This window comes from Heliangelus exortis, chromosome 16, assembly GCF_036169615.1.
Source record: "Heliangelus exortis chromosome 16, bHelExo1.hap1, whole genome shotgun sequence".
Lineage (NCBI taxonomy): Eukaryota > Metazoa > Chordata > Aves > Apodiformes > Trochilidae > Heliangelus > Heliangelus exortis.
Window position 1 is genome coordinate 9,070,523 of NC_092437.1, and position 21,272 is coordinate 9,091,794.

Here is a 21,272-nt window from a genome sequence, read left to right on the forward strand (position 1 = left end):
AAGAGAAAAAAAATCCAGGCAGCAAGACCATCAGTGCTCTTTTGAATTAAGTTGTATGAATTAACTGGTAGCAAACCTGGGCTCTGTTTGCTGCTGAAAGCTGAGCGGGTTGAAGTTGACTCAACAGAGCAAAAGGCTTAAAATGCCACGGGTCTCCAAAACGTTTTGCTTGGTAATGATTGCTGCAAATTGCCATGTGATGTTTTAGGGTATAGATTTTGGAATATGGGTTGCAAGACAAAGGACAATTATTTTCCCCCCTCTTTTTTTTCTTATTACTGTATTAACTGGAGAGGGATAAGGGAAGATGCATTGTACATTAAAACAGGGCATTGTAGATCTTCTTGATGCTCCTTATGTCTCTCCTGTCTATAGCTCTTCTAGATCCATATCAGCTAAGTTAGGCCTGAAACTGCTTTTTATTGCTGCATATTGACAGCAGCAACCTCCTGGAACAGTAAGGAATAAGTAGATGTGCTTCATGTCTCCTGTTGTGCAGCAAAGTCCCAGGCCCTGTGCTCAAAGTGTGTGTGACCCTGGCTGTCACCCCATTGCTCTGAGCCCTCTTTCCCCCCTGGTACATGTTCCCCATGTCCCTGTGGGGATGGCTGCTGTGGAGAGGAGGTGACTGTCCCTCTGGAGGGCGACAAGCAGGAGGCAGACAAAGTCACCCTGCTGGGCACAGACTGTGTCCTCTGGGGAAGAGGCTGGGGATGCAAATGCATAAACAGCATCAGATTACTACAAAGCCTCTATGACTGTTTGTACAGCCGCAGAGATAGCGTTGCTCCTGTTCTGGCTGTGATGAACATTGTTCGCCAATTGTTTATATTTTTATATTAATTTGTATTAATTGCACTTCGAGTTTTATGGGCTGTTAAATGCTTCAGAGACTGCTGGTATTTTAGAGCTCCTTGGGGAGCTCGCTGGGGTTACCTAGCAAGGAAGGGGAAGCCTCTTGGAGCTGCTGTCCCGGCCGGTGGCCTCGTACCTCACCGGCAGCCCCCCCCCGCGAGCCCCCGGACTCCTGCCCGCCCCAGGCTGCCCGCCCGAGCTACTGAAAGCGGAAGGTGCTCTGCGTGCACCACGGAGCCATCCGTGCCTCGGGCCCCGCCCCTTAGCGCGCCCCGCCCCTTAGCGCGCCCGCCCGCGCCGCGCCCTCAGAGCCGCACTTCCCGCGTTGCGTTGACGTGTAGGAGGGGGCGGGGCTCCGGCGGCAGCGGCGCAAGATGGCGGCCACCACGGGTGCGGGTGAGCGGGCGGCGGGGCCGCGGGACGGGGGGGACCGAGGGGACGGCGGGGACCGCTCCTCGCCGCGGGACAGCTTCAGCCCCTGCGGGCGGCGGCGAGGCGGGCTGCCGGCGTCCTGGGGGCCCGGTCGGCTGTGTCGGGGCTGGAGGGGCGGCGGCGGGCGCTAGGCCGGCAGGCGCCCGGCGGAGGGGAGGGGGCGGCGGCGGCGGGGCCAGCACGGCCCAGCCCGAGGGGCGCGGCCCGGTGTCCGGCCTCGAGCGGTGGAGCCGGTGTCTGCTCCTTTACCGCGGCTCCCGAGCGGGCCCGGCCGGCTCCTCCCCGGGGGCTGCCGCGGCATCGCGCCGTGCGAGCGGCCCCGGCGGGGCGAGTCCGGTGCGGGGCCGGGAGGGGTGCGTGGAGCCAGCCCCGGCCCTGCCCGGAGCTTTCCGCGGCCCCCGGCGAGCTGGCACCGGGAAGCGGCGCTGGGCCGGGCCGCCGGGGCTGGGGGCCTCTGCCAGGGTCCGGCCGGGCCCGTGGCCCTTGGCCCGGGGCTGAGGTTCGGAGCCGGGGTGAGGGCGGCCCTGAGCTCCGCGGTTCTGCCCGCTCCCGGAGCCGCCGTGCGGGTCCGTTGCCCGAAGTGCTGCTCTCTGGAGAGGTCCGTGTGGCCAGAGCTGACCCTGGGTTCCCTGGTTCGGTGGTCACTGAGCCATGACTCGAGCTACGTGGGTGAAATTATCAGCCTCTAAAATCAGTCTCACTGGCAATGTCTTCCTGTTACATCAGGAGGATGTAACTTCCTTGTCAGGACGGGTGTGCTTCAAGAAGTTGGTGTATTTTTTTTCCCCTTCAGTTTGTTCCTTGCCTGCTTTGAGTAGTTAAACAAATCTTATCTTCAGAGTTATTACACATTAAACAAAAATAATTCAACTAGAGTTTGAATGTTGGTTTTTTTTTTCCTGCTGGCATTCTCTAATGAACTTTGACACATCAAATAAATGAGTTTCACTTCTCTTTAGCCAGTTTCATTTTCCGGTTTTCTTAGGTCTTTATAGGGTTTCAAATGTGCCACTGTAGTATTTGTTTTCACATTGCTTAATTTGAAGTTTAAACATGAGGTCACCAGAAGATTGCTTTTGAAGGTGCAACAAAAATATTTAAAATTTCTCTTTTTTTTTTAAGGATAAATCTCATCAGTGAGCATTTTCAGCTTTTAAGAATAACAGTCACAATGCAGATAATTCATAGTAACCAAGTTTATAAAAGCACTTCTAAAATGCAGTTGACATGGTCCTGAGAATTGTGTTTTTCAGCTCTGTGTCTGAATGTGATTGTGAGGTACTGTAAAACCTGACTTAAAATACACAAAAAATGTAATGGAGCCCCTCTTAGGTCACATTTATTCTGGCTGCCACACTTTCTCAATAATCCTTTCAAGCTGCTGACTTTTCATTTTGTATTTGGCTGGAAGAACTCAACACATAGTGCTCTTCTAAGCCAGTGAAGCTTCATGAATTAATTGGGTGCTCATGGAGGGGTATGTGGGGAAAGGGACTTGGACTGCAGTGATTAAGCCAGTCCTACTGCACAGGTTTCCTTTTGTAGCAAACAGATTTGTGATAAGCTGTGGTTAACCCTCACCTGCAAGCCACACTGTGCCTTACCTGCTGCTTCCTGTCATCTCAGGGGTTTCTGATGTGAGCAGGGACCTCAGTTTCTTGTTTCTAGTGGGGGCATCTGACAAGCACTGCACTTCAACTGCTTGTGAGATCCTGTGTGCTCAACTGCCTCTGGGGGAAAAAAAAAAGAAAAAAAAAAAAAGAAAATCAGTGTGTGATGTAAACGTGTTGCAGTAACACTGAACTTTTGCAGTAAACCCTGAATTCAGTATGAGGGAATTTCAGGTACAGACCAGCAGCTCACATTGTTGGGAGTCCTAGAGCTTTGTCTGCTGTAAACCCCAGGCCTGGGTTTTCTTGTGTTAGTAAAGGATGAGAACTGTCCTCTTCTGATCAAGAGGACAACATAGTGTCCAGTGACTGATCATGGTGGGGGCACTGCAATGCAGTTTGTGCAGTTTCTTCTTGACACTGCACTGAAGGCATTGCCTAGGACATACAGATAGAGCCTGGAAGTGACACCTCCTTCTGCACTACTGATTGATTGGTTTTGGGCTTCTTGCTCAGTAGTATCTTTACTCACATGTAAAGCACATTTTGCTAATTCTTGGTTCACGGAGTCATATTGTATTCAAATTTTTTTGTAAAACACTTGGATATGTTTGATATCCCAAGTTTATACTCATTCAGCAAAGGGGCTTGAACAGAGATTTAGGATGAAAAATGCTTTGCATTTCCTTAAAAGCAGGGTAAGAAATGGTAGCAAATGTCCCTGTAACTTAAAAAAAGTCATAGGGCTGGTCCTGGGGATAAGACAGGTAAGCATTATATTGTGTCTAAAAAACAGGTAGAAATAATAAAACGGTGGAAGGGAAATTTACCTGGAAGAAACATGATGCAAGGTCCATCAGTGTCACTTATACAGAGAAGTCTTGTGGGTTTCCTACAAACACAATATATGAGTAAAATGATGGGGTTGACCTAGTCATCCTAGTAAGACTTTTCATAGGAGAGGACAAACATCAAACTGTGTGTGTCTGTCTGTCCATCCTTCAGTCTGAAAGGTCACACAGGCACACTCAGCTGGCTCAGGTGTCAGAGCTGATGTAGCTGAGACAGCAAAAGCTCCTGAGAGGCTCACCCAGCCCCTGGCCCCACAGGGAGCTTGGGCTGCAAGGGGTCTGTGTTGCACCTGAGTACAGGAGGTTGCTCTGCATTGCTGTCCCACAGACTCCAGTATGATAACGGGTCAGAACCTGATCATGTTACCCTACGGAATCCTCGTTTTCTAACTTAGATCCTGGGAAATGTTTAATGTCCTCATTTAGTCCACCTTTTTCTTGGACTGTCTAGGGGGGATTGCAGGGCTGTGGTAGATGCTGCATTTACCAACAGCCTGGAAGAACTCAGTATAGTGTGATTCACCCAGATTTAAGTTATTTGAAGTCAGAGGAATGTAAGGAACTCCAGGACAATTCATTAGGTGAGCAGGCATGATAGAACTGGTACCTGTAACTTCATATTGCTCACAGAGCAGCAGCAGAGGTTGCTTTTAGTGCCCTGTTTTAGAAGTGTAGATTGGTAACTACTGGGGGACCCGTAACATCACTGTAAACTCTTTGCTTGTGAAAAGCAAGTGAGACATTACAACACAGAACAAACTGCCTGGTGAAGGATCTAGAAGGTGTACCCTGCCTCTGCAAATGTTCTGTGATGGCTTCTTTGGGGTGCACTGTATGCAATAGCAGTAGTTATCTCAAAATAAATATTGCCAGCCACCAAGTACTTCCTGAGTCGGTAAGTAAAATACTGAAGGGTAGAGAAGAAGTAGTTGAAGAGAAACTAAAAAAATAAATCATGCCTTCTTAGATAGTATGGAGTGTAAGAGTACATGAAATAGATGCTAGAGGAGTTGATTGCAGAGCTTCTTTGGGTATTGTAATGGAAGGATGAAGGAGGTTAAATTAAAAGGAAAGTCTTGTATAGTCAGTTGAATCTGCTATAAATGATACCTGATAGGAAAATGCCATTCTGCCAAATTTTGTAAGGTGTATGAAAGCTGGGATTTTCAAGTTGTAAGAGTGATTTTTAACTATCCCAAGTCAAGATGAAATTACTCCACCACCTGATGAGTTTTTGCACTTTTCTCCCAAGCCTGACCTGATGCTTATGCAGAAGCAAAGCCCCGGGCATCCTGTGCCCCCCTGGAGCTCAGTACCCAGCTGTGCCTTAGTCTGCTCTTGTGGTGTCTTTCTCTTCAAAGGTTATCTTAAAACCACTGAACCTACTCGTGTGCTCACCTTTCAGAGGGTGGTGGGAGTTGAAGAAAACCTGGTGTTACTTTGTGGGTAGGGGGAGCAGGTGGGGGAGGGCACTGGGCTCTCCCTTTCCTTTCACGGTGCAGAGAGGAAATGGTGGGGTTTGCCCTGGTGAGATGTAGGGTACAGATCTGGTCCAGGATGCTATTTCAGGGTGACTTATTTTCTAGAGTAACTTTTACCTGGGCTGGTAATGATTTGCTTTTCAGCTGTGATATAAGCCACAGAATTCATTGGATTTTAACTCTTCAGCTGTTAGAAGGCTTTATTAGGCTTCAAACCTTAGACGAGTGTTCTGAAGTGATCTCTTTCCAATTTATGTGCTTATATTAATGAAAGGCAGGACCAGTGCTCCAGCTTACACACAACAGGAAACATTTTAGATTGCTTCAAGTGCTCAGGAAGTTACTGTGGATCTGCAAAATACCTCAGTACCTGTCTTCAATATCAGAGTGAAAATCGTGATTATAAAGACAATAGCAAGAGATCTAAATGTCTGTCTCCTGAAGGCTTTTGTGACAGTTGCTGAAAGCCTCTTACTCAGTTCTAAATATTCCACATCACTTCAGAAACTTTATATACCACTGTGACAAAGAATGATTTGTTTATGTTACAATTGCAATGTTGCAGGGGCAAGCTATCAAATTTTTAATTGTGCAGTCTCTGCAAAGATGAAAAATACATTGGAAAAGCTGTAATTAGGGTTAAATATCATCTACACAAAAACAAGCAAGAGAAGGGGCTTTGACATATTTAAGCAGCAGAGCTGTTAAAACCTATTTGATTTCAGTTCACTTGTATTACTGTAAATCTGGAGCTAGTACAGAAATCAGAGTTAGAACTGGCCTGAGAGGCCAGTTTGATAAGTTGCCTGGTATCAGTGAGGATGTCAAGAAACCTTCAGCAAAAAGATGGTTACTATTTTTAGAGCCCATAATGAGTTAAGTGCATTGTCTGTGTGCTTTGCTGAGGTGTTCCATGTGGTATATTTGTGCTTTAATCGTGAAGAGAAATGCTTGTAATTTGGCCTCACTTTAGAAAGGAAAGACAAGTGTATTCTTGAATGTTTGGGAGAGGTGTGTATTTTGTTCTACTGACACTAATGGAAAAGGTTAAGAAGATCTACTCTCAGGGGCATATTGTGCACCTTGTTTCACTGATTTCATTGTGCTGTTGTCATCTTGATAAGGTTTCTGAGCTGGGAGTTGCTTCCACTATGGAACTGGGAAGAATTAAAAGATTGAAAAGTATAGTCTGTGAGAAAGTGTTGGTTTTGATGTTAAAAACTTACTCCACAGATTACATGAATTTAAATTTAAGGTAAGAATAATCTCAGACTGGCAAGATTTGTCCTCAGACACATTCAGTTATGTGTCTGTGTATCTTTAGTGATGCTGTGATATAAAGTGAATCTGAGAGTGCTTTAAGGTATTTAGAGGTCCAAGCTGGCATTTATCTGTCTTCCAAGAATAATTCCGTGCTTCCTACTGCAGAACTTCCCTTAGTGAGCTTCTGACCAGACATGATCCAACGCCTTTTGTCCTCATTTCAGCTTGCTGGCTTTCAGTCTTACAACTTGCTTAGAGAGCAGCTGGGTGGTGAGGTGCCTCAGCAGGACTGGGTCTGCCTGCCAGCACTGGTATTAGCTGGAATCATTGACTAGGAAAAGAGAACATTCTCATGCTGTTTGAAGGCTGAAGAGGATGTCACCCAAAACCTAGCAGCTTCTTAACTGTGACTTTAAACTCTGTAAAGTACACATCCTGGCTTTCTGGAAAACCCTGTGGTTTAGTTTTGTTCTTTAGTTTGCCATAAAAATCTTATGTGATCTTTTTGTAACTGATGAACTTGTATCCAGGTTTGAGCCTTCACTGTTCACATTTAGTAGAAGGTGAACTTTCAGAAAGTCTGTACAAACCTCTGTCACTGGAGAGCTTACCTTGTCAGTATAATTTAGCTTTCATAGGTTTGCTGTTGTGAGTCATTGTCCTCCCAGATCTCCTCTCACTCCAAAACGGTTTGGGTTTTTTTTTTCAGTTCCATTTCTGGGGTATTTCTGTGCAGTCAGGCAAGCTGCAAGTGAAGCAGTTGTCTCCGTATCTTATTTTTGTATCAGCTGAAGATGTGATTTGAGAGATTTCATGAACCATAGCAAAGGCTGAATTAAAATGTAAAAAGGACTTTTGACAACCTGATTGCTTTTTAATTGCCTCTTTATTTAGGTTTTCTTGTGTTAAATGAAGGACTCTCAGAAAAACAGGTTGGTTTGGTTACTGCCTTGAAAGTCTCTATTACTACGCTAAAAAGATTATGCAAGGTATTTATTGAGGGGTGGGAGGATGACATGGAGTTGACTCACAGCTGGCACAGGACATCTCCTAACTCACTGCCTGCCATGGTTTAGCCATGGAAGTTATTGGAGAAATACTGTGCGTGCCTAGAGCAGATCTGATCACTTTCTAGGAATGGACATGCTGGGATGTTTGTGTACGACCACAAGTGATAATGCTTGTGTGGTTTCTGAGGTCTGGGTCCCAGCAGGGTGTGGTAGCTGACCATGAGTGCTCCAGGCCATTGCAAATGAAAAGGAGACAGTGCTGGCTTAGTTGACTTATGCATCTTTCCAGACTGACCAGGAGGGTGAATCTGGTATTTTATTCCGCCTTGCTTGGGGGCAGGTTATTTAGAAATTATTTAAAGCGTTTATGATCATCCGACTGTAGTCTTTTATATCCATATGTTTGTTTTTCTTCCTCTCAAATCTCCTGAGAATATGTCAGGGAGGGAGCTGAATTACTGTCTTTGATGTAATTCTAAACTTGTGTAGTGGCTGAGGTGGTGGTCTTCCATGTTATACTCCTGAGCTTTAGCACAAGAATAAAACATTTTTTGAGGGCAGGGATGCTGTGGCACAGGGAGGTTTGTTGTGAAGTGACTAACCATCTCCCATGATAATTTTATTTCTTGTGAAGTGCATAAAAATTCTTATACATGTATTTCACTTTTCCCACCTCCCTTTGCCACTGATGCTCCTGTAGTGATCACAAGTGAGCAGTTGCTGTGGAATTAATAATAATTTATGTTAACCTTTTTGGTGTGATAGAAGCTGGTGCACAGTCTGAGTAGCAAGTTCTGTGTAAGCCTCAGATTCATCATGAAACTCTAAAATCCTGTGTGGCTCTTTTATAACTGATTCATGCTGAATCAGAGCAGCTGTGTCTTGGAAGAGTGTGGAAATAAAGTTGCCTTCTCATAAGGTTGTAAAGCCAAGCCTAGCTATGGTTAGGAAATGTCAGAATTAAGGCTGCCTTTCAGCCTTGGTTGTGGCCTTCTTGAATGCACACACGATGGTGTCATTTTTAATTACATGACCACATAGTTTTCTTTTCACAGGTTTCCTTTCTCACTGTGAAGAGGGTGCATGATGCGCAGAGGAAAGGTACACAACAGTGTTTCTGGTTTCCTCCTCTGGTGTGTGGCCTTTGGCTACTATAAAGCTGATTCCTCCAAGGTTATTTGTCTTGGTCTGAGTAAATATCAGTGAATGCTCTTCACACTGCTGATAAATATGAAGTGGTATTATCAAGTACTGAAGTAAAGAGGCTGAGATGATGCTTGTTAGGCAACAGAGAGAGTGTTTTTCTGGCAACAGGAGACATTGGAGGCAGATCTTGGTCTGGCTTTGGCTCGTTGCTTCTGTGAGTGGGGAGAGGCTCTGGTTGGGTTTGGGTTTCTAAGAATAGGCACAGATGGTTTCCTTTGCAGCGTCACCTGCATTGTCACAAAGCTGCTGTGTCAGGCTGGAGGGTGGAGTTAACCCTCCAGAAAGACCTTTTGTTTGTCTTCTATTTGTCCTTCCCTGGCCGTTTCTGTCCCAGGTGCCCACAGGCAAGGCTGGAGCCCAGACAGCACCTTCAGGCTCGTCCCTGAGTCATTCCCCATCTCTCATCACCAGCTCTCCCAGGCATCTGCTGCAGCAGAAATTGTGCAATAGGTAGTGTGTGTCTAAGGAAAGGTGGTACCTTGTTCTTCAGCTCATACTACACCAGTTTCTCTTGTTCACCAGCACTGGAACTAGGCTGCTCTCTGCCTTCCCTAACAACTGCTTGGAGAGCTTTGGGAATATAATTAAAAATGGGGTGGCTAATCTGTCATGATTCAGAACATATTAACTGCATATTAAGCCTTCATCTGCCCAAGGTACACAAGATACACACTTCTCTCAGATTTACTCTGAGGGGGAGTGCTGGAGCTTTTTGTGCAGGGGAATTAATTGATAGTGATGCCCAAGGGGTCTTCTCACCAGCAAGGGGTTGGGGCTCAGTTAATCTTCTGGTGATGGCTTCCCCAGCCCCAGCTGACTCACTTCCTTTTGCAGCCAAAGATTTGTGTTACTCAGCAGCCATGGTAACAGCACGGTCTGGCTGGGAGCTGAAGATGCAGATTTGGCATGGAGCTGTGTTAGAGTTGTGCTCAGCAGCCCCCATTCATCTGGTTTGGTGTCACCGGTGCTGCTCTGGCATCTTCTAACATTCTCATTCGGGTTTCTCTTTGTACTGTTGCTGCAGCTGTGTTACTGAATCACTTATCCCCAGGATACTCCTGAAGGTGATTGTGTTAGATGTGCATCAAGCTGGCCAACAAACTAATTCTAGTAATTTGCTTTTTTTGTTGTTTCTTTATGCTTGCTTTGCAGTGAATGAAATAGGAGAAACTCTGTTTTTGTGGCAAAATCATCACTGATACTTAAGTTTCTTTAGGTCATTAATATATAAAGTTATCAGAGTTACTCGATTTTAAGCACTGCTACATTTTGCAGTGCCTTAGATCTTCTGTATTTTCCAAGTTGCCAAGCAGTTAGGGAGATGATTTTCATGGTCTCTGGCATTCTGAGGGTTCGGTGCCTTGGCCACTCAATTGGAAGCAATGGCTTCTGACTGAGAAGTTTACTGGGTCCCCTTTATACATGGGAAGGCTGATTTCCTGTTCTCTTTCAGCAGTGAAATGGGAGATTAATTATGATTCTCTGTTATTATGTGCTGGTAAATAGTTAACTGTGCTATTGGGGTAGGATGGGATGGACATGACTCCAAACCCCAGAATCCAACCTTTTTGTATGTCAAATGAAAATAATTGTATTAAATATATCCCAGCAATAATTTTGTTGCTGATGGAGAGAAATATGCTTCACACAGGTGCCCCAAAGAAAGTGGTGGCTTGTTCCTGGCTGGAGGCCAGATGCCCACCAAAGCCATTGTCACTCTCCTGCTCAGCTCCATAAGGTAGAGAAAATAAACGAGAAGGCTCATGGGTCAAGATAAGGACAGGGAGATCACTCAGCAGTTACCATAAGAGGTAAAATAGACTCAACTTGGAGAAAATTTATTTAATTAATTACCAATCAAAGGCAGAGAGAAAATAAAAAATAAATCTTAAAACACCTTCTTCCGAGTCTCAACTTCTCTCCTGAATCGTCTCTTTCCTCCCCCCCAGTGGTGCAGAGGAATGGGCTTTGTGGTCAGTTTGTCACACAGTGTCACTCCTTCCTCCTCAGGACACCTCACACTGGGGTCCCTCCTGCTGGTGACAGTTCCTCATGAACTCCTCCAACACGAGTCCTCCCCACAGGCTGCGGTTCTTCACTGACTGCTCCAGTGTCAGTTCCACGGGGTGCAGGCCTTCAGGAAATACTGGTTTGCTGTGGGTTCCTCACAGGGTCACAAGCAATCCCTTTGTCATCCTTTGTCTTGCCAGCAAACCTGCTCCACCATCAGCTTCTCTCTGACTGGAGCCACAGGTCCTGCCGGGAGCCTTTCCAGCACGAGCTTCCCACAAGGCCACAGCCTCCTTTGGGCACCTCCACCTGCTCCAGTGTGAGATCCTCCATGGGCTGCAGGGACACAGCCCCCCTTGCCATGGTCTTCACCACGGGCTGCAGGAAAATCTCTGCTCTGCCACCTGGAACCACTCCTCCCTCCCTTCCTCACTGCCCTGGGTGTCTGTGGAGTTACTTCTCTCCTCCTTTCATTCTTTTCCCTGCTACTTCTCAGCAGCTCTGTCCTGGAGCCTGCTGGCATTGGTTCTGTTGGACATGGGGGAAGCTTCTAGCAGCTTCTCACAGAAGCCACCCTTGTAGCCCCCTCTGCTACCTAAACCTTATAATGTAAACCCAATGCAAAGGAGAAGCAGTGGCCTAGAGTGCAGTTATGTTTTGTGTTGACTGAGATACAGATACCTTGAAGAAGAATGAGTAATTAAGTCCCCTGTGTCCTGGGTTCAAGATCCTCCTTCTCCATAGATTTAGTGTGTGACCTTGGATATGTCGCCTAAACTCTATGCTATTGTTTTCCATTAATGTAATGGAGATGTGAAAATATCCCTGTTTTGCTCTGTGTTTTGAGGATAAATGTGCCAGCAATTAAGAAGTGCTGAAATTCCTTGATGGTGAAGGTCATAAGTACAAAGGATGCTATTGCTGCTGACAAAGCCCACTTAAATTAACTTCAGATTAACCTACTAATGTTATGAAAGAGTTTTATTTGCTTTGAATGGTATTTTTAAAGCCTCTGAGTGAGTTGAGTGATGTAAGCCTCTCATGCTGTCATTTTGTAGGATCTTCTAAGTTTTTATACTATAAATCATGCAGACAAGTGCTAATTAGAGCTCCATTATACTGAGTGTATTTCAGAAATGGAGAGGTTTCCTGAGGTTTCCTTTCATTTTACTACCTGCCCTAATATCTGGTCTGTCAAGCCTCAAGCATGTTTAATTGTGGACACCTTCATTTTGGTTGTAAAATCCAAGCTAAATACAGAGAAATCTTTTTCATAGTATTGAAATGTTGTCACTTGAAAAATAGTCATGTTTACATGTTTTTACCAAAAATGTCTTCTACAGAATGACCAAAAGTGTCAGTGAAAATTATTCTGTTTTTATTCTTTACTAGATTTCTCAACTCAAAATATTTTTCTGATTCTTCTCAGGAGTAAAAGTTCCTCGTAATTTTCGTCTGTTGGAAGAACTTGAAGAAGGTCAGAAAGGAGTAGGTGATGGAACAGTTAGCTGGGGCCTTGAAGATGATGAAGATATGACACTTACAAGATGGACAGGAATGATTATTGGACCTCCAAGAGTAAGATTATCCACTTAAATCTTAAAATGATGCTGGTACTTTTGTTTTTGCTTCCCCCTTTTCTTCTCTAACCACTGAAGCAGAAAACAAAACACAAATGAGGGAGAAAACGGTTTATCAGGTGATTCATGTGGAAGCTGTAAGTTCTGTCTAATAATGGATTTCATGTATCTTTATGTCTTTTTGCTTATAATTTGGAATATTCCTAGTGCCTTTCCCTGGTTAGTTCTGTCACATGTCTGCTTTATATTTACAGATTCATTAAGACATAACTTTTGAGATTCCAGGATTCTAGTATCCTGTTCTCTTGAATACATCAAGGTTTTAAATCCTTCGGCTAGTGAGATTACATATGGAGCTAATGTAGGTAAAATGTGGATGTTTTGTTGAGTACTGCTAGTCCTGCTGTTCCATGTTGAGTTTATGGGTTGGTTTTTATTGCAGCAGTACTGACTTGCTCTTGTAGAGTTTCAGCTAACTCAGGAAACTCAATTTTTAATTAATTCAATTTCTTCTCTGAATGTTCTCTCCCCAAGTGGCTTCTTATAATGCTGCTGGTCTTTGTGTTCTCTGTCTTTCTTCCCCCAAACCTTACTAAACTTTGGGTCTCCACACTCATAGTGAACTTGACTTAATTGTGCATTAAATCTACACACATATTATAAAACCAAAACTTGTCTGTTGTGTCCAGTTTCACTGTGTATCTCTGTCCTGTTTCTGTAATACCCTTACTATGAAGTGCAGGCAGCTGATTCTCCTTCATGCATTAGTAGATGTTCTTTTCTATATTTGAGCTCAGTATCACTTCTCAATAAATCCAGTGATCTCAGTCTAATATATGGAAACCTTTTCAGACGTCTAATCATGGTACTGCCTTATGTGCCCCAATCTGTCAGTTGTCTTTTCTGACACATGATGAGGTTGTACAAGAATTTATATTACAACTGCATTACCTATGCATTATTTCCTGCCTCATCTAGAAGTGGTGTTTATTTTTTGTCTGTTATCCTTAACATCTCCCCATTGCTGGTCATTTTGTTTGTTTATGATTCACCCAAGTAATTTTCTAGAACAGCATTTGATTTTAGAACACTAGGAGAATGTTAATGAGCTTGCATTAAGACTGTGAAGAAAGCTCATGATGTGCGTATACCTTATGGAAAATTTAAGGAAAAACTTGGAAAGAAACTTGAAAAAACCTTGAAATCTAATTTAGAAAATTAAATAGAAACTGAAATGTGCAAACAGGCATGTGCTGATTTGTTAGCAGTGATAAAAATTCATAGAATTTGTAAAAATCGTACTGCTAGCCAAGGCCAGAGGACTGTCACACAGTATGATTTACTTGTGTGCTTCTTCTGTCTTTCTGACATACTGATGAATATAGATATTTTTTCCAAAAGTGTCTTGACTTCCTTTGACTTCATTGCTTGAAAGTAACAGTACTGAGAAAGAGTCTGGGAACTTTCACTCATGCTTGTTTCCTGAGTGCCTGTCTTGATTTTAGCACTGTTCATACTCAGTTATATTATTACCTCTTTTTTTTTTTTTTCTTTTTTCTTAAAAGAATGTGGGAATTCTGGCTCTGGAAAAAAAAAACCCAAACAACTTCAAAAATTATATTTCCTTCTGGTTAAAAACCAGTCATGCTTGTAGCAGGTGGAAGAATTTTATGTTGTGCATCCCAGAGAGGAAAAATGAACTGTAGAGCAGTGAGATTCACTCCGAGTGTCCCTGCTACCATACATGGAAACGTGCTTCTCCTTCCCAGACTTTGTGCAGATGGTTTTGCAGCCAGTGATTAATCTTGTTTATAGAAGCTATTTAAAAACAGTGGCACTGTCAAAACTTCAGTTTTATGTGCACATATTTTATATTGGCTGTAGACATGCATGGTTGAGGCTCTCCATTCACGAGCCTTAATGTGGTGCAGTTATTTGCAAAGACCCTGAAAACTTGCACAAACCTCAGGGCTGCACTCGAGGACTCAGTCAGGAGACCTGGGCAGGCCAAGCAGACCTGAGGGATGACTTTTTTTCCCAAAAAGCTTTGTGACAGCATTCAGATTGTCACCTCCCTGGCTGGACACCTGAAGGAATGTCTGGCGAGGTGCTGAAGGAGTGACTGGTCACGCTTCAGGTGGCTGCAGGTTGGTTCACAGCTGCTCCATTGCACAGATGAGAAGCAGCTGAATCAGGAAGTCAGTTTTTATATTTTTGGTAGTGGTTTGCATAAAAAAGCTCATTAATATTAGGGAAATATTAAGATGCTCAGGAGCGTAACAAGGCCTTGAAAGGGACTGCACAGAGTTTTATATTTAGAAGTTTTTGTACACTGGGCAATTGTTCTTAAGGTCCTGCTGGAGCCATCCTGCTCTGCTGCCACAAGTGAGCAGGAGCTGCTGGCTGCTGCTTCTGTGCTCACACCTTTGCCTGGATTTTTGCTCGTTGTTGCTGCCCTATGAGTTTCATGTCCACTGCAGTGTTGAAGGTGCAGGAAGTTGTGTCAGAAGCTCTAAATCTGAACAGTTTGTCTGCCTTAACTTCCCCATGCTGGTCCTGTTCCTGTTGCTGCTGCCTGCATTGCTCAGCTGGAGCTCTGTGCCAGGCTGCACCAGAGCAGCACATCAAAAACAGTCATTCTCAGAATGCAGAATAACATTAACTGGTTTTTTTCATTCAATTAATTTTAAATATTGATGAATCAATGTAGCCTTGTTACATATATCTCTCTCCTGTACTCATTAATTGCTGAGTTAAAAATTCCTGATCAGCAGAGTTTTACTGCAGTGCAGACAGAGTCATGCTGCCTGGGATTGGGATGTACTTTGCAAAGTGTTGAGTGTCCCCCTTCCTCAGAACTGCCACACTGGTTTATGACCAAAGAATAATTTTCAAGTGCAGTTCTAGGGCAGGCTGACTTTAGATTGTTGCTTAAACAAAAGCTGTGGCTTCACCTTCAACGTAGTGTGTTTGATTATTAAACTGATAAAACTAAGCTGCTGTATAAAGGTTGGCTGAAAAGTAGGTATCTGAGCTATATGATAATTAAAAAATAATTTCAATTGGTGAATGGGAAGCAATGTCAGTTTTATTTCTTGTAGGAAATTTTGATGCTTAAAAGACCAATAGAATATATTAGTCTGAAGAGGTAACATTTGATACTCTGAATATTATAAAATGAACCCAAAACAGAGGTAACCAACATAGCATAGAAGTGGCTCCCCTTACATTTGGTATTTTGCATGTCTCTAAAATAACCACTGTTTTAACCAAATGCGTATTGAATTGCCTGATGTAATTGTTCCTCCCTTTTCTTTTCCCCTCAGACAATTTATGAAAACAGGATATACAGCCTTAAAATAGAATGTGGGCCTAAGTATCCAGAAGCACCTCCGTTTGTAAGATTTGTAACAAAAATTAATATGAATGGAGTAAATAGTTCTAACGGAGTGGTAAGTTTTTGGGTTTTTTTTTTATTCATCTTAACTTGGTTTTCATGTGCAACTTTGAAATAATGCTTTGTTTATACTTGCAACTTGCTTAACTAATTACTTATTGCTGGTGCCATTTGCATTGAGGAGAAGAAAAGGGGGGTAGGAGGGAAGTGTAAGAGCTGCCTGTGTTCTGAAATCAAAATGTAGAAATGACTTTTTCTGCCCTTTTTCAGCTTATACATAGTTGCATCATGTGGGAAGTTATTAGGCTTAGGAAGCACTTGCTTTTGTTTTCCTTGGTTTCTGTCGTTCAGATTCTTTACAGGGTCTTTAGTTGGAGGGGTTGGGGGGGGAGTCAAGTGTATTGAGCATCTGGATTCTGACAGGAATGGTCTTTTTGTCTATTTTAGGTGGACCCCAGAGCCATATCAGTCCTAGCAAAATGGCAGAATTCTTATAGTATCAAAGTTGTTCTGCAAGAGCTTCGGCGTCTAATGATGTCTAAAGAAAATATGAAACTTCCTCAGCCACCTGAAGGACAATGTTACAGCAATTAATTAAAAAAAAAAAACAAAAAACAAACAGAAACAAAAAAACCCCATGCCCCCCTTATTCAATTTAAGCTGTCTTCATTTTCCACAGTAGTAAATTTTCTAGATGCATCTTGTAGACCTCAAAATACTGGAAAGGAAGTTCCCATTCAAAGGAGGTTTTTCTTGAGATACTGTAAATGATACTAATTTTTTTTTTTTTTCATTTGAAATATAAGTTGTGCTATAACAAATAATCCTGTCGTGTAACCACTGTCCACATAGCTGAAGTTCTGGTATCAGGAAAAGTCTATTTAAATTTATTACTGTCAAGACAAGTGTGGCACATCTAACTTAACTGTGAAAGCATACATCCCACAATCACCTTGCTGTGTGTCTGGCCTGTTTTGTTTTTTTTTTCTTTTTCTGTCTTTTGCAATAGAGTCGAAGCTCAGGGCTATTTATTAGAGTAGACACAAAGGTTTTTGTTTCCAGTACTACACTGGGCTTTATGGACTACTAATGGGGATGTGTGCTAACCTCAGTCATCCCTCCCTTTGTGCTATCTCTAGTAAAGGCTGAATGTGACTGTGGTTGTTTTTGGTTTTTTATTATTTTTTTTTTTAATGCCCTGATGACCTGGGGCAAGCTTTCCTTCTTCCCTTTGGCCAAGGCATAGATTGTATTTCTCTTCCTGGTCCCCCTCACCAGTGACATGGGCTTTGGGTGAGGGATTCAGAGTTCTTTTAATCTCTTCCTTCTCCCCCTCTTTTTAGTGGGGGTGCTGCTTTCTTTTTGCCCCTCTTCGTGACTCTTCTCACCCCTGGTCACCAGGGGAAAGCATTGGGGCAATAACTTGACCTGTTCCCTCCTGCTTATTGTTTTGGTTTTGCAACTGATTTAGTCTTCACCAGCCTGGGAAACAAGAGTATCTGTTCTGCTAGCAAACTTGGATTTTCCCTGTCCCTCCAGCACTGCTGCCACACCTCCCAGCTGGCCACGGCTGATGTTAGATAGGCTTTTGACGTGGTGAAAAGAGCAGTAATTTACCAGGATTGCTGAAATCTGCTGCTGCCAAACTTTAATGGGGAGAGACTCTACCCATGGAGGCTCTGAACACCCACTCCAGCTCAAATAGTTGCATTTTGGTGCTTTGGATTGACCCGAGAATGTTAATTAATGAAATGTTGCACTTATGTTTGGCCCTTCTAAAGATGTGATGACTACAGACAAATCAAATCAGTGTAGTAGATTTTATCAGAATTCTGTAAATCTTAGAAGAGAAATCTCTTCAGTGAAGATTTTGAGGAAGTGGTGCATACATCAGATTAAGGTCATTAATTGGCTTTGCATCCTGGCAAATCACTGCCCTTTCTGGTTTACTGTTTCGGACCACTAACTGCTGAAATGTGGATGCAGGCTTACGTACAACCAACCTACTGTGTCCTAAGTTTTATGACAAATTCAGTGTTTGTGTAAAAAAAGGAAAAAAAAAAAAGAAAAAAGAAAAGAAAACAGTAAAAATAAACACATTTTAAAGCAGCAGCTATCAAGTCAATGAACAATTGATGTTTCCATTAACTCTTTTGAGGAAAATATTAGTTGTAAGGATTTAACATCCTCTGTAATTAAACTTTAACAGTATTCCATAAGCAGCCTTTTTATTGTATCAGACCATTGCCTGATTTTAATATAATAAAAAGTGTGCATTAATATTAGAAGGCTTTAATTGTATTTATGTTTAGAATGTTGATCCCTTATGAAATTCTTGATTTGTTGGAAGTATCTTCCTGCAGATCACCATTAGCTTACAGTATATAAACTGGTGGCAAAAGGCAATTGTCTTTATCCAGCTGCTGCTGCTGTGCCAAGGAAAATCTTTAGTTTTAGTTTAAACTTCAGGCTTGCATAGAATTGGCAGTTGGCAACATTAGGTGATGCTGAGGAGCTGCTGAAATGAATTTCCAGATCTGTGTGCTGTCTGAAGGGGCCCTGTGATTGCAGTGACCTGGGTGTGCTGTAGTCCTGAGGAAACCAAATCCCTGTACAGTTGCACGTTTTGCTGTCTGTCAAGCTCAAGGAGGACTTCACAACCTGAAATGTTACCTGTTTTGCCTCAAATATTGAAGTGCAAAAAGCTGACCTTCTCTCCAAATATGGATAAAAATGGGGCTATGAAATTGTGGCCTTGCCAAGCATAAATCCACTCCTGAGGATTGCCAGAAGGTGCTCGTGCTTTCGCTCCAGCATTATGGTGAAACATGGGTCTTCCTGGGTTGGGAATGGGAATGATCTTCTGTGGAATTTTGTGAAACTTGCTGCTGGATTATAGTCTGAAATACTGTTCAATCCTTTGGTAGCTCAGAGGGTATCTGTGAAGACAATGTGACTGATACTTTGTCAGCATCGTCTGTGTGTGTTTTTATTTAAAATAGCTTAGAATTGGAAGATGTTCCATGGGAATCAGAACAATGCTTGGTGAGCATAGTGTGCTGCTTGGTTATCTCTGTTTTTCAGAGCTGTTGTAAGAGTGTCCTTGCCCTGCTTGGGAGGATTATGGCTGGCACATGTCTGGGGCCTCCCCCAACCTTTGTACTTTAAGTAGCGGTTTTAAAACCTTGAAGCTCTCTGTTTTGCACTGCAGCTTGGACAGGTTAGAGCATTCCACCCTGACCCAGGCTGTGCTGCCAAGAGCCATGTGTCAACAGCATTTGCCATATGAAGTTGGGTGGTGCTTTAAAAAAAAAACCCAAAAAAGGTGAAAAGGTGGAGGGGTTTCACTGTAAAATTTTCTCAGCGAGGCACTGCACTCCTTGGACACGTCAGTGCTGCAGTGCATTGCTGCTCTGCTCTCTGCTAAGAAGGAGCAGCGTGGAAAAATAGTGTCAGCTGCCATTGAATCCACGTGTTATGGCTCTGTATGCAAAGTATGTAGTGGAAGAGACCCGTCAGCCACAGCCTGGTTGCTTGTTAGTGCTTCAAAAATGAGGTGGGGAAATGAAACTGTCTTAGCTGTGTTTGTCCTTCCTCTGCCAGTGTAAAGGCAAAGTGTTAGGCTGATCCCTGCCGACCCTCAGTTTGTGCTCTGAACCAGTGTCTCTTAAGAGGAGGATGTGAAAGGATAATAAAGCAAGTGGGTTTTCCATGAAATAAATGCTGTTTCTTGGAGCTGCTGGAGGTGGCTGAGGCAGCACTCGGAGAGGAGGAGGGGTAGTTTGAGCAGGAGATTGCTTTGTTGCCTGGCTGCTTCCTAGAAAGGAATGAGCCAGCCTTGTACTTCCAATAAAAAGCCCTCACCTGTCAGTGCTTTCATTGGGTATGGAGTGAGGTTTTGACTCAGCTCGTAGGACAAAGACGGTAGAGGGAGCCAGCAAGCTTTACAAGCCTTGTGTCTGAGGAAAGTGCAAATGCTGCTAAATTTAAATGTTAAGTCCTCTTATGGGAACCACTTTTCATATTTATCCTGAATCAATTTCAATTTTAAAAGCCTGTTCATCATCACTTTTTCATTGAACAGGCATTAACTTGCTAAGGGGAAAACCAGCACTGCAGTGAGACCTTAATTGTTAATAAAGACAAATTGTTGTTTGCTTCTTGCTTTGTTGTAATTAAGCTCTGTGTGTAGGGAGTATGTGCTTAAATATGCCTCTTCTGTACTCTTACAGCTTCTTGCAGCGCCTTGGATTTAACATTTAAAGTTCTTCCGCTGTCATTAGTGTTACAATTCTGAAGCCACAAAGCCTGTTCAGCTGCTCCCTGAGGTGCCAGTGCTGTCCCTGGGTCACCTTTCAGCCATCTCGGGACAGGAGCAGGAGGAGCAGCCGGGAGCGTGGCCGTGCCCAGCGGGGTTGGGCAGAGCCTGGCAGAGGGACACTGAGTGCAGCTTCAGAGCCCTGGTACCAGAGCACCCCCAGCACTGCTGGGCAGCTGTGATGCAGAGGAAGAGGGTTGAAGTTCTGCCAGTTGTAAGGAAACAAAACCCCTCAGAGGTGTGTGCCCTCCCTCCTTTGCCAGGTTCCATCCTTCGTGGTGTCGTGCCAGAGTTGCTGCTTGTGGCTGACCTTGCAGTTTGTGGGCACTGAGCATTAGGTGTCTGAGGTCAGTGCTCTACCTACAGGACAGTGTTTCCTACATCAAGAAATGTCTCAGTGAATTCAGTATTTTTTTCAAGCTTGCATCAGCTTTCACTGAAACAAGGGAGTTCCAGTTCTGCACATACCTGTAACTATGTCTGCCTCAGGCTTTGCCTATTTAGAGCTGAAAGAAGGTGAAGAGTATTTGATAATTCTATTCTTAATATCTAATTTTTATACGTATTCATTTAAGAAGCTTTTTCTGATGACTTGGAGTTTTCCTACGTTTCTGGAAATTATCATACTGCATTAATCTTTGGCCAGGATGTTTTCCACAATCATGCTAACCTTGCTGTTGACTAAGATTCCAGTCCCTTAGTAGCTTCTTTTTCTCTCATCTTGCTGTAGCAGATTTCTGGGGAATGTGCTTAACTTTTAAGCCTGTGAAGAGCCCCAGTGAAGTCAAATCTAAGTTTATGCTTAAGTGCTTTGTTGGACCAGAGCTAGAATGCTCAGCCTCTCTAGGAAAGAGACTTTTTTAGCTGTTAGCATCTTAGCTGTTTAGCATCTTCCTCCTCATTCTCCCTTCTTGGTGCTTGGGCCTTCACATTCTCCCCTGTTTCCCACACTGGTTGTAGCAAAAAAAGCAAAGAGCAAAAGACTACATGGAAGATAAGGAGATAAGCTAGATTCTCAGAACTTTGTAAAGTATCTCATCACCTTTTCATCCTTATCTCCTTTTAAATGAAGCATATGAAGGGTTTTCAGAAATGTTGGTCCAGTCCTAATTTTCTGCCTCTTGAGCCAGGTTTTTGGTGGCTTTGCCCTGACAGGTACCTTGGTGGGTAGTAGGAGGAGAGAACAAATGTCAAATATGTCTAGAAATCCCTTTCCCTTCTCCATGGCTTGACATTTGATCATTTTGTTGTATTATTCC

General features: G+C 43.5%; 1 protein-coding gene across 2 annotated transcripts; it reads left to right on the plus strand.

Annotated features, from left to right (window-relative positions):
• Positions 1-1,150: 1,150 nt before the first annotated feature.
• On the plus strand, positions 1,151-19,859 carry UBE2V1 (ubiquitin conjugating enzyme E2 V1). Of its 2 annotated transcripts, none has more exons than XM_071760095.1 (4): positions 1,151-1,251; positions 12,148-12,296; positions 15,625-15,750; positions 16,143-19,859. In XM_071760095.1, the coding sequence occupies exons 1-4, from the start codon at positions 1,230-1,232 to the stop codon at positions 16,287-16,289; spliced, it is 444 nt and encodes a 147-aa protein (XP_071616196.1). In that variant the 5' UTR covers positions 1,151-1,229; the 3' UTR covers positions 16,290-19,859. The 2 variants fall into 2 exon arrangements, with proteins under 2 accessions (XP_071616196.1, XP_071616197.1); XM_071760096.1 differs by having other exon boundaries at positions 1,170-1,245.
• The last annotated feature ends 1,413 nt before the right edge of the window (positions 19,860-21,272 follow it).

What these genes read in the sequence shown, in the direction of transcription:
- UBE2V1 (XM_071760095.1), top strand. Translation starts at nt 1,230, where the DNA reads ATGGCGGCCACCACGGGTGCGG. An exon ending in TGATTATTGGACCTCCAAGA is followed by an intron (nt 12,297 to 15,624) that starts GTAAGATTATCC and finishes TTTTCCCCTCAG; the next exon opens with ACAATTTATGAAAACAGGAT. An exon ending in TAAATAGTTCTAACGGAGTG is followed by an intron (nt 15,751 to 16,142) that starts GTAAGTTTTTGG and finishes TGTCTATTTTAG; the next exon opens with GTGGACCCCAGAGCCATATC.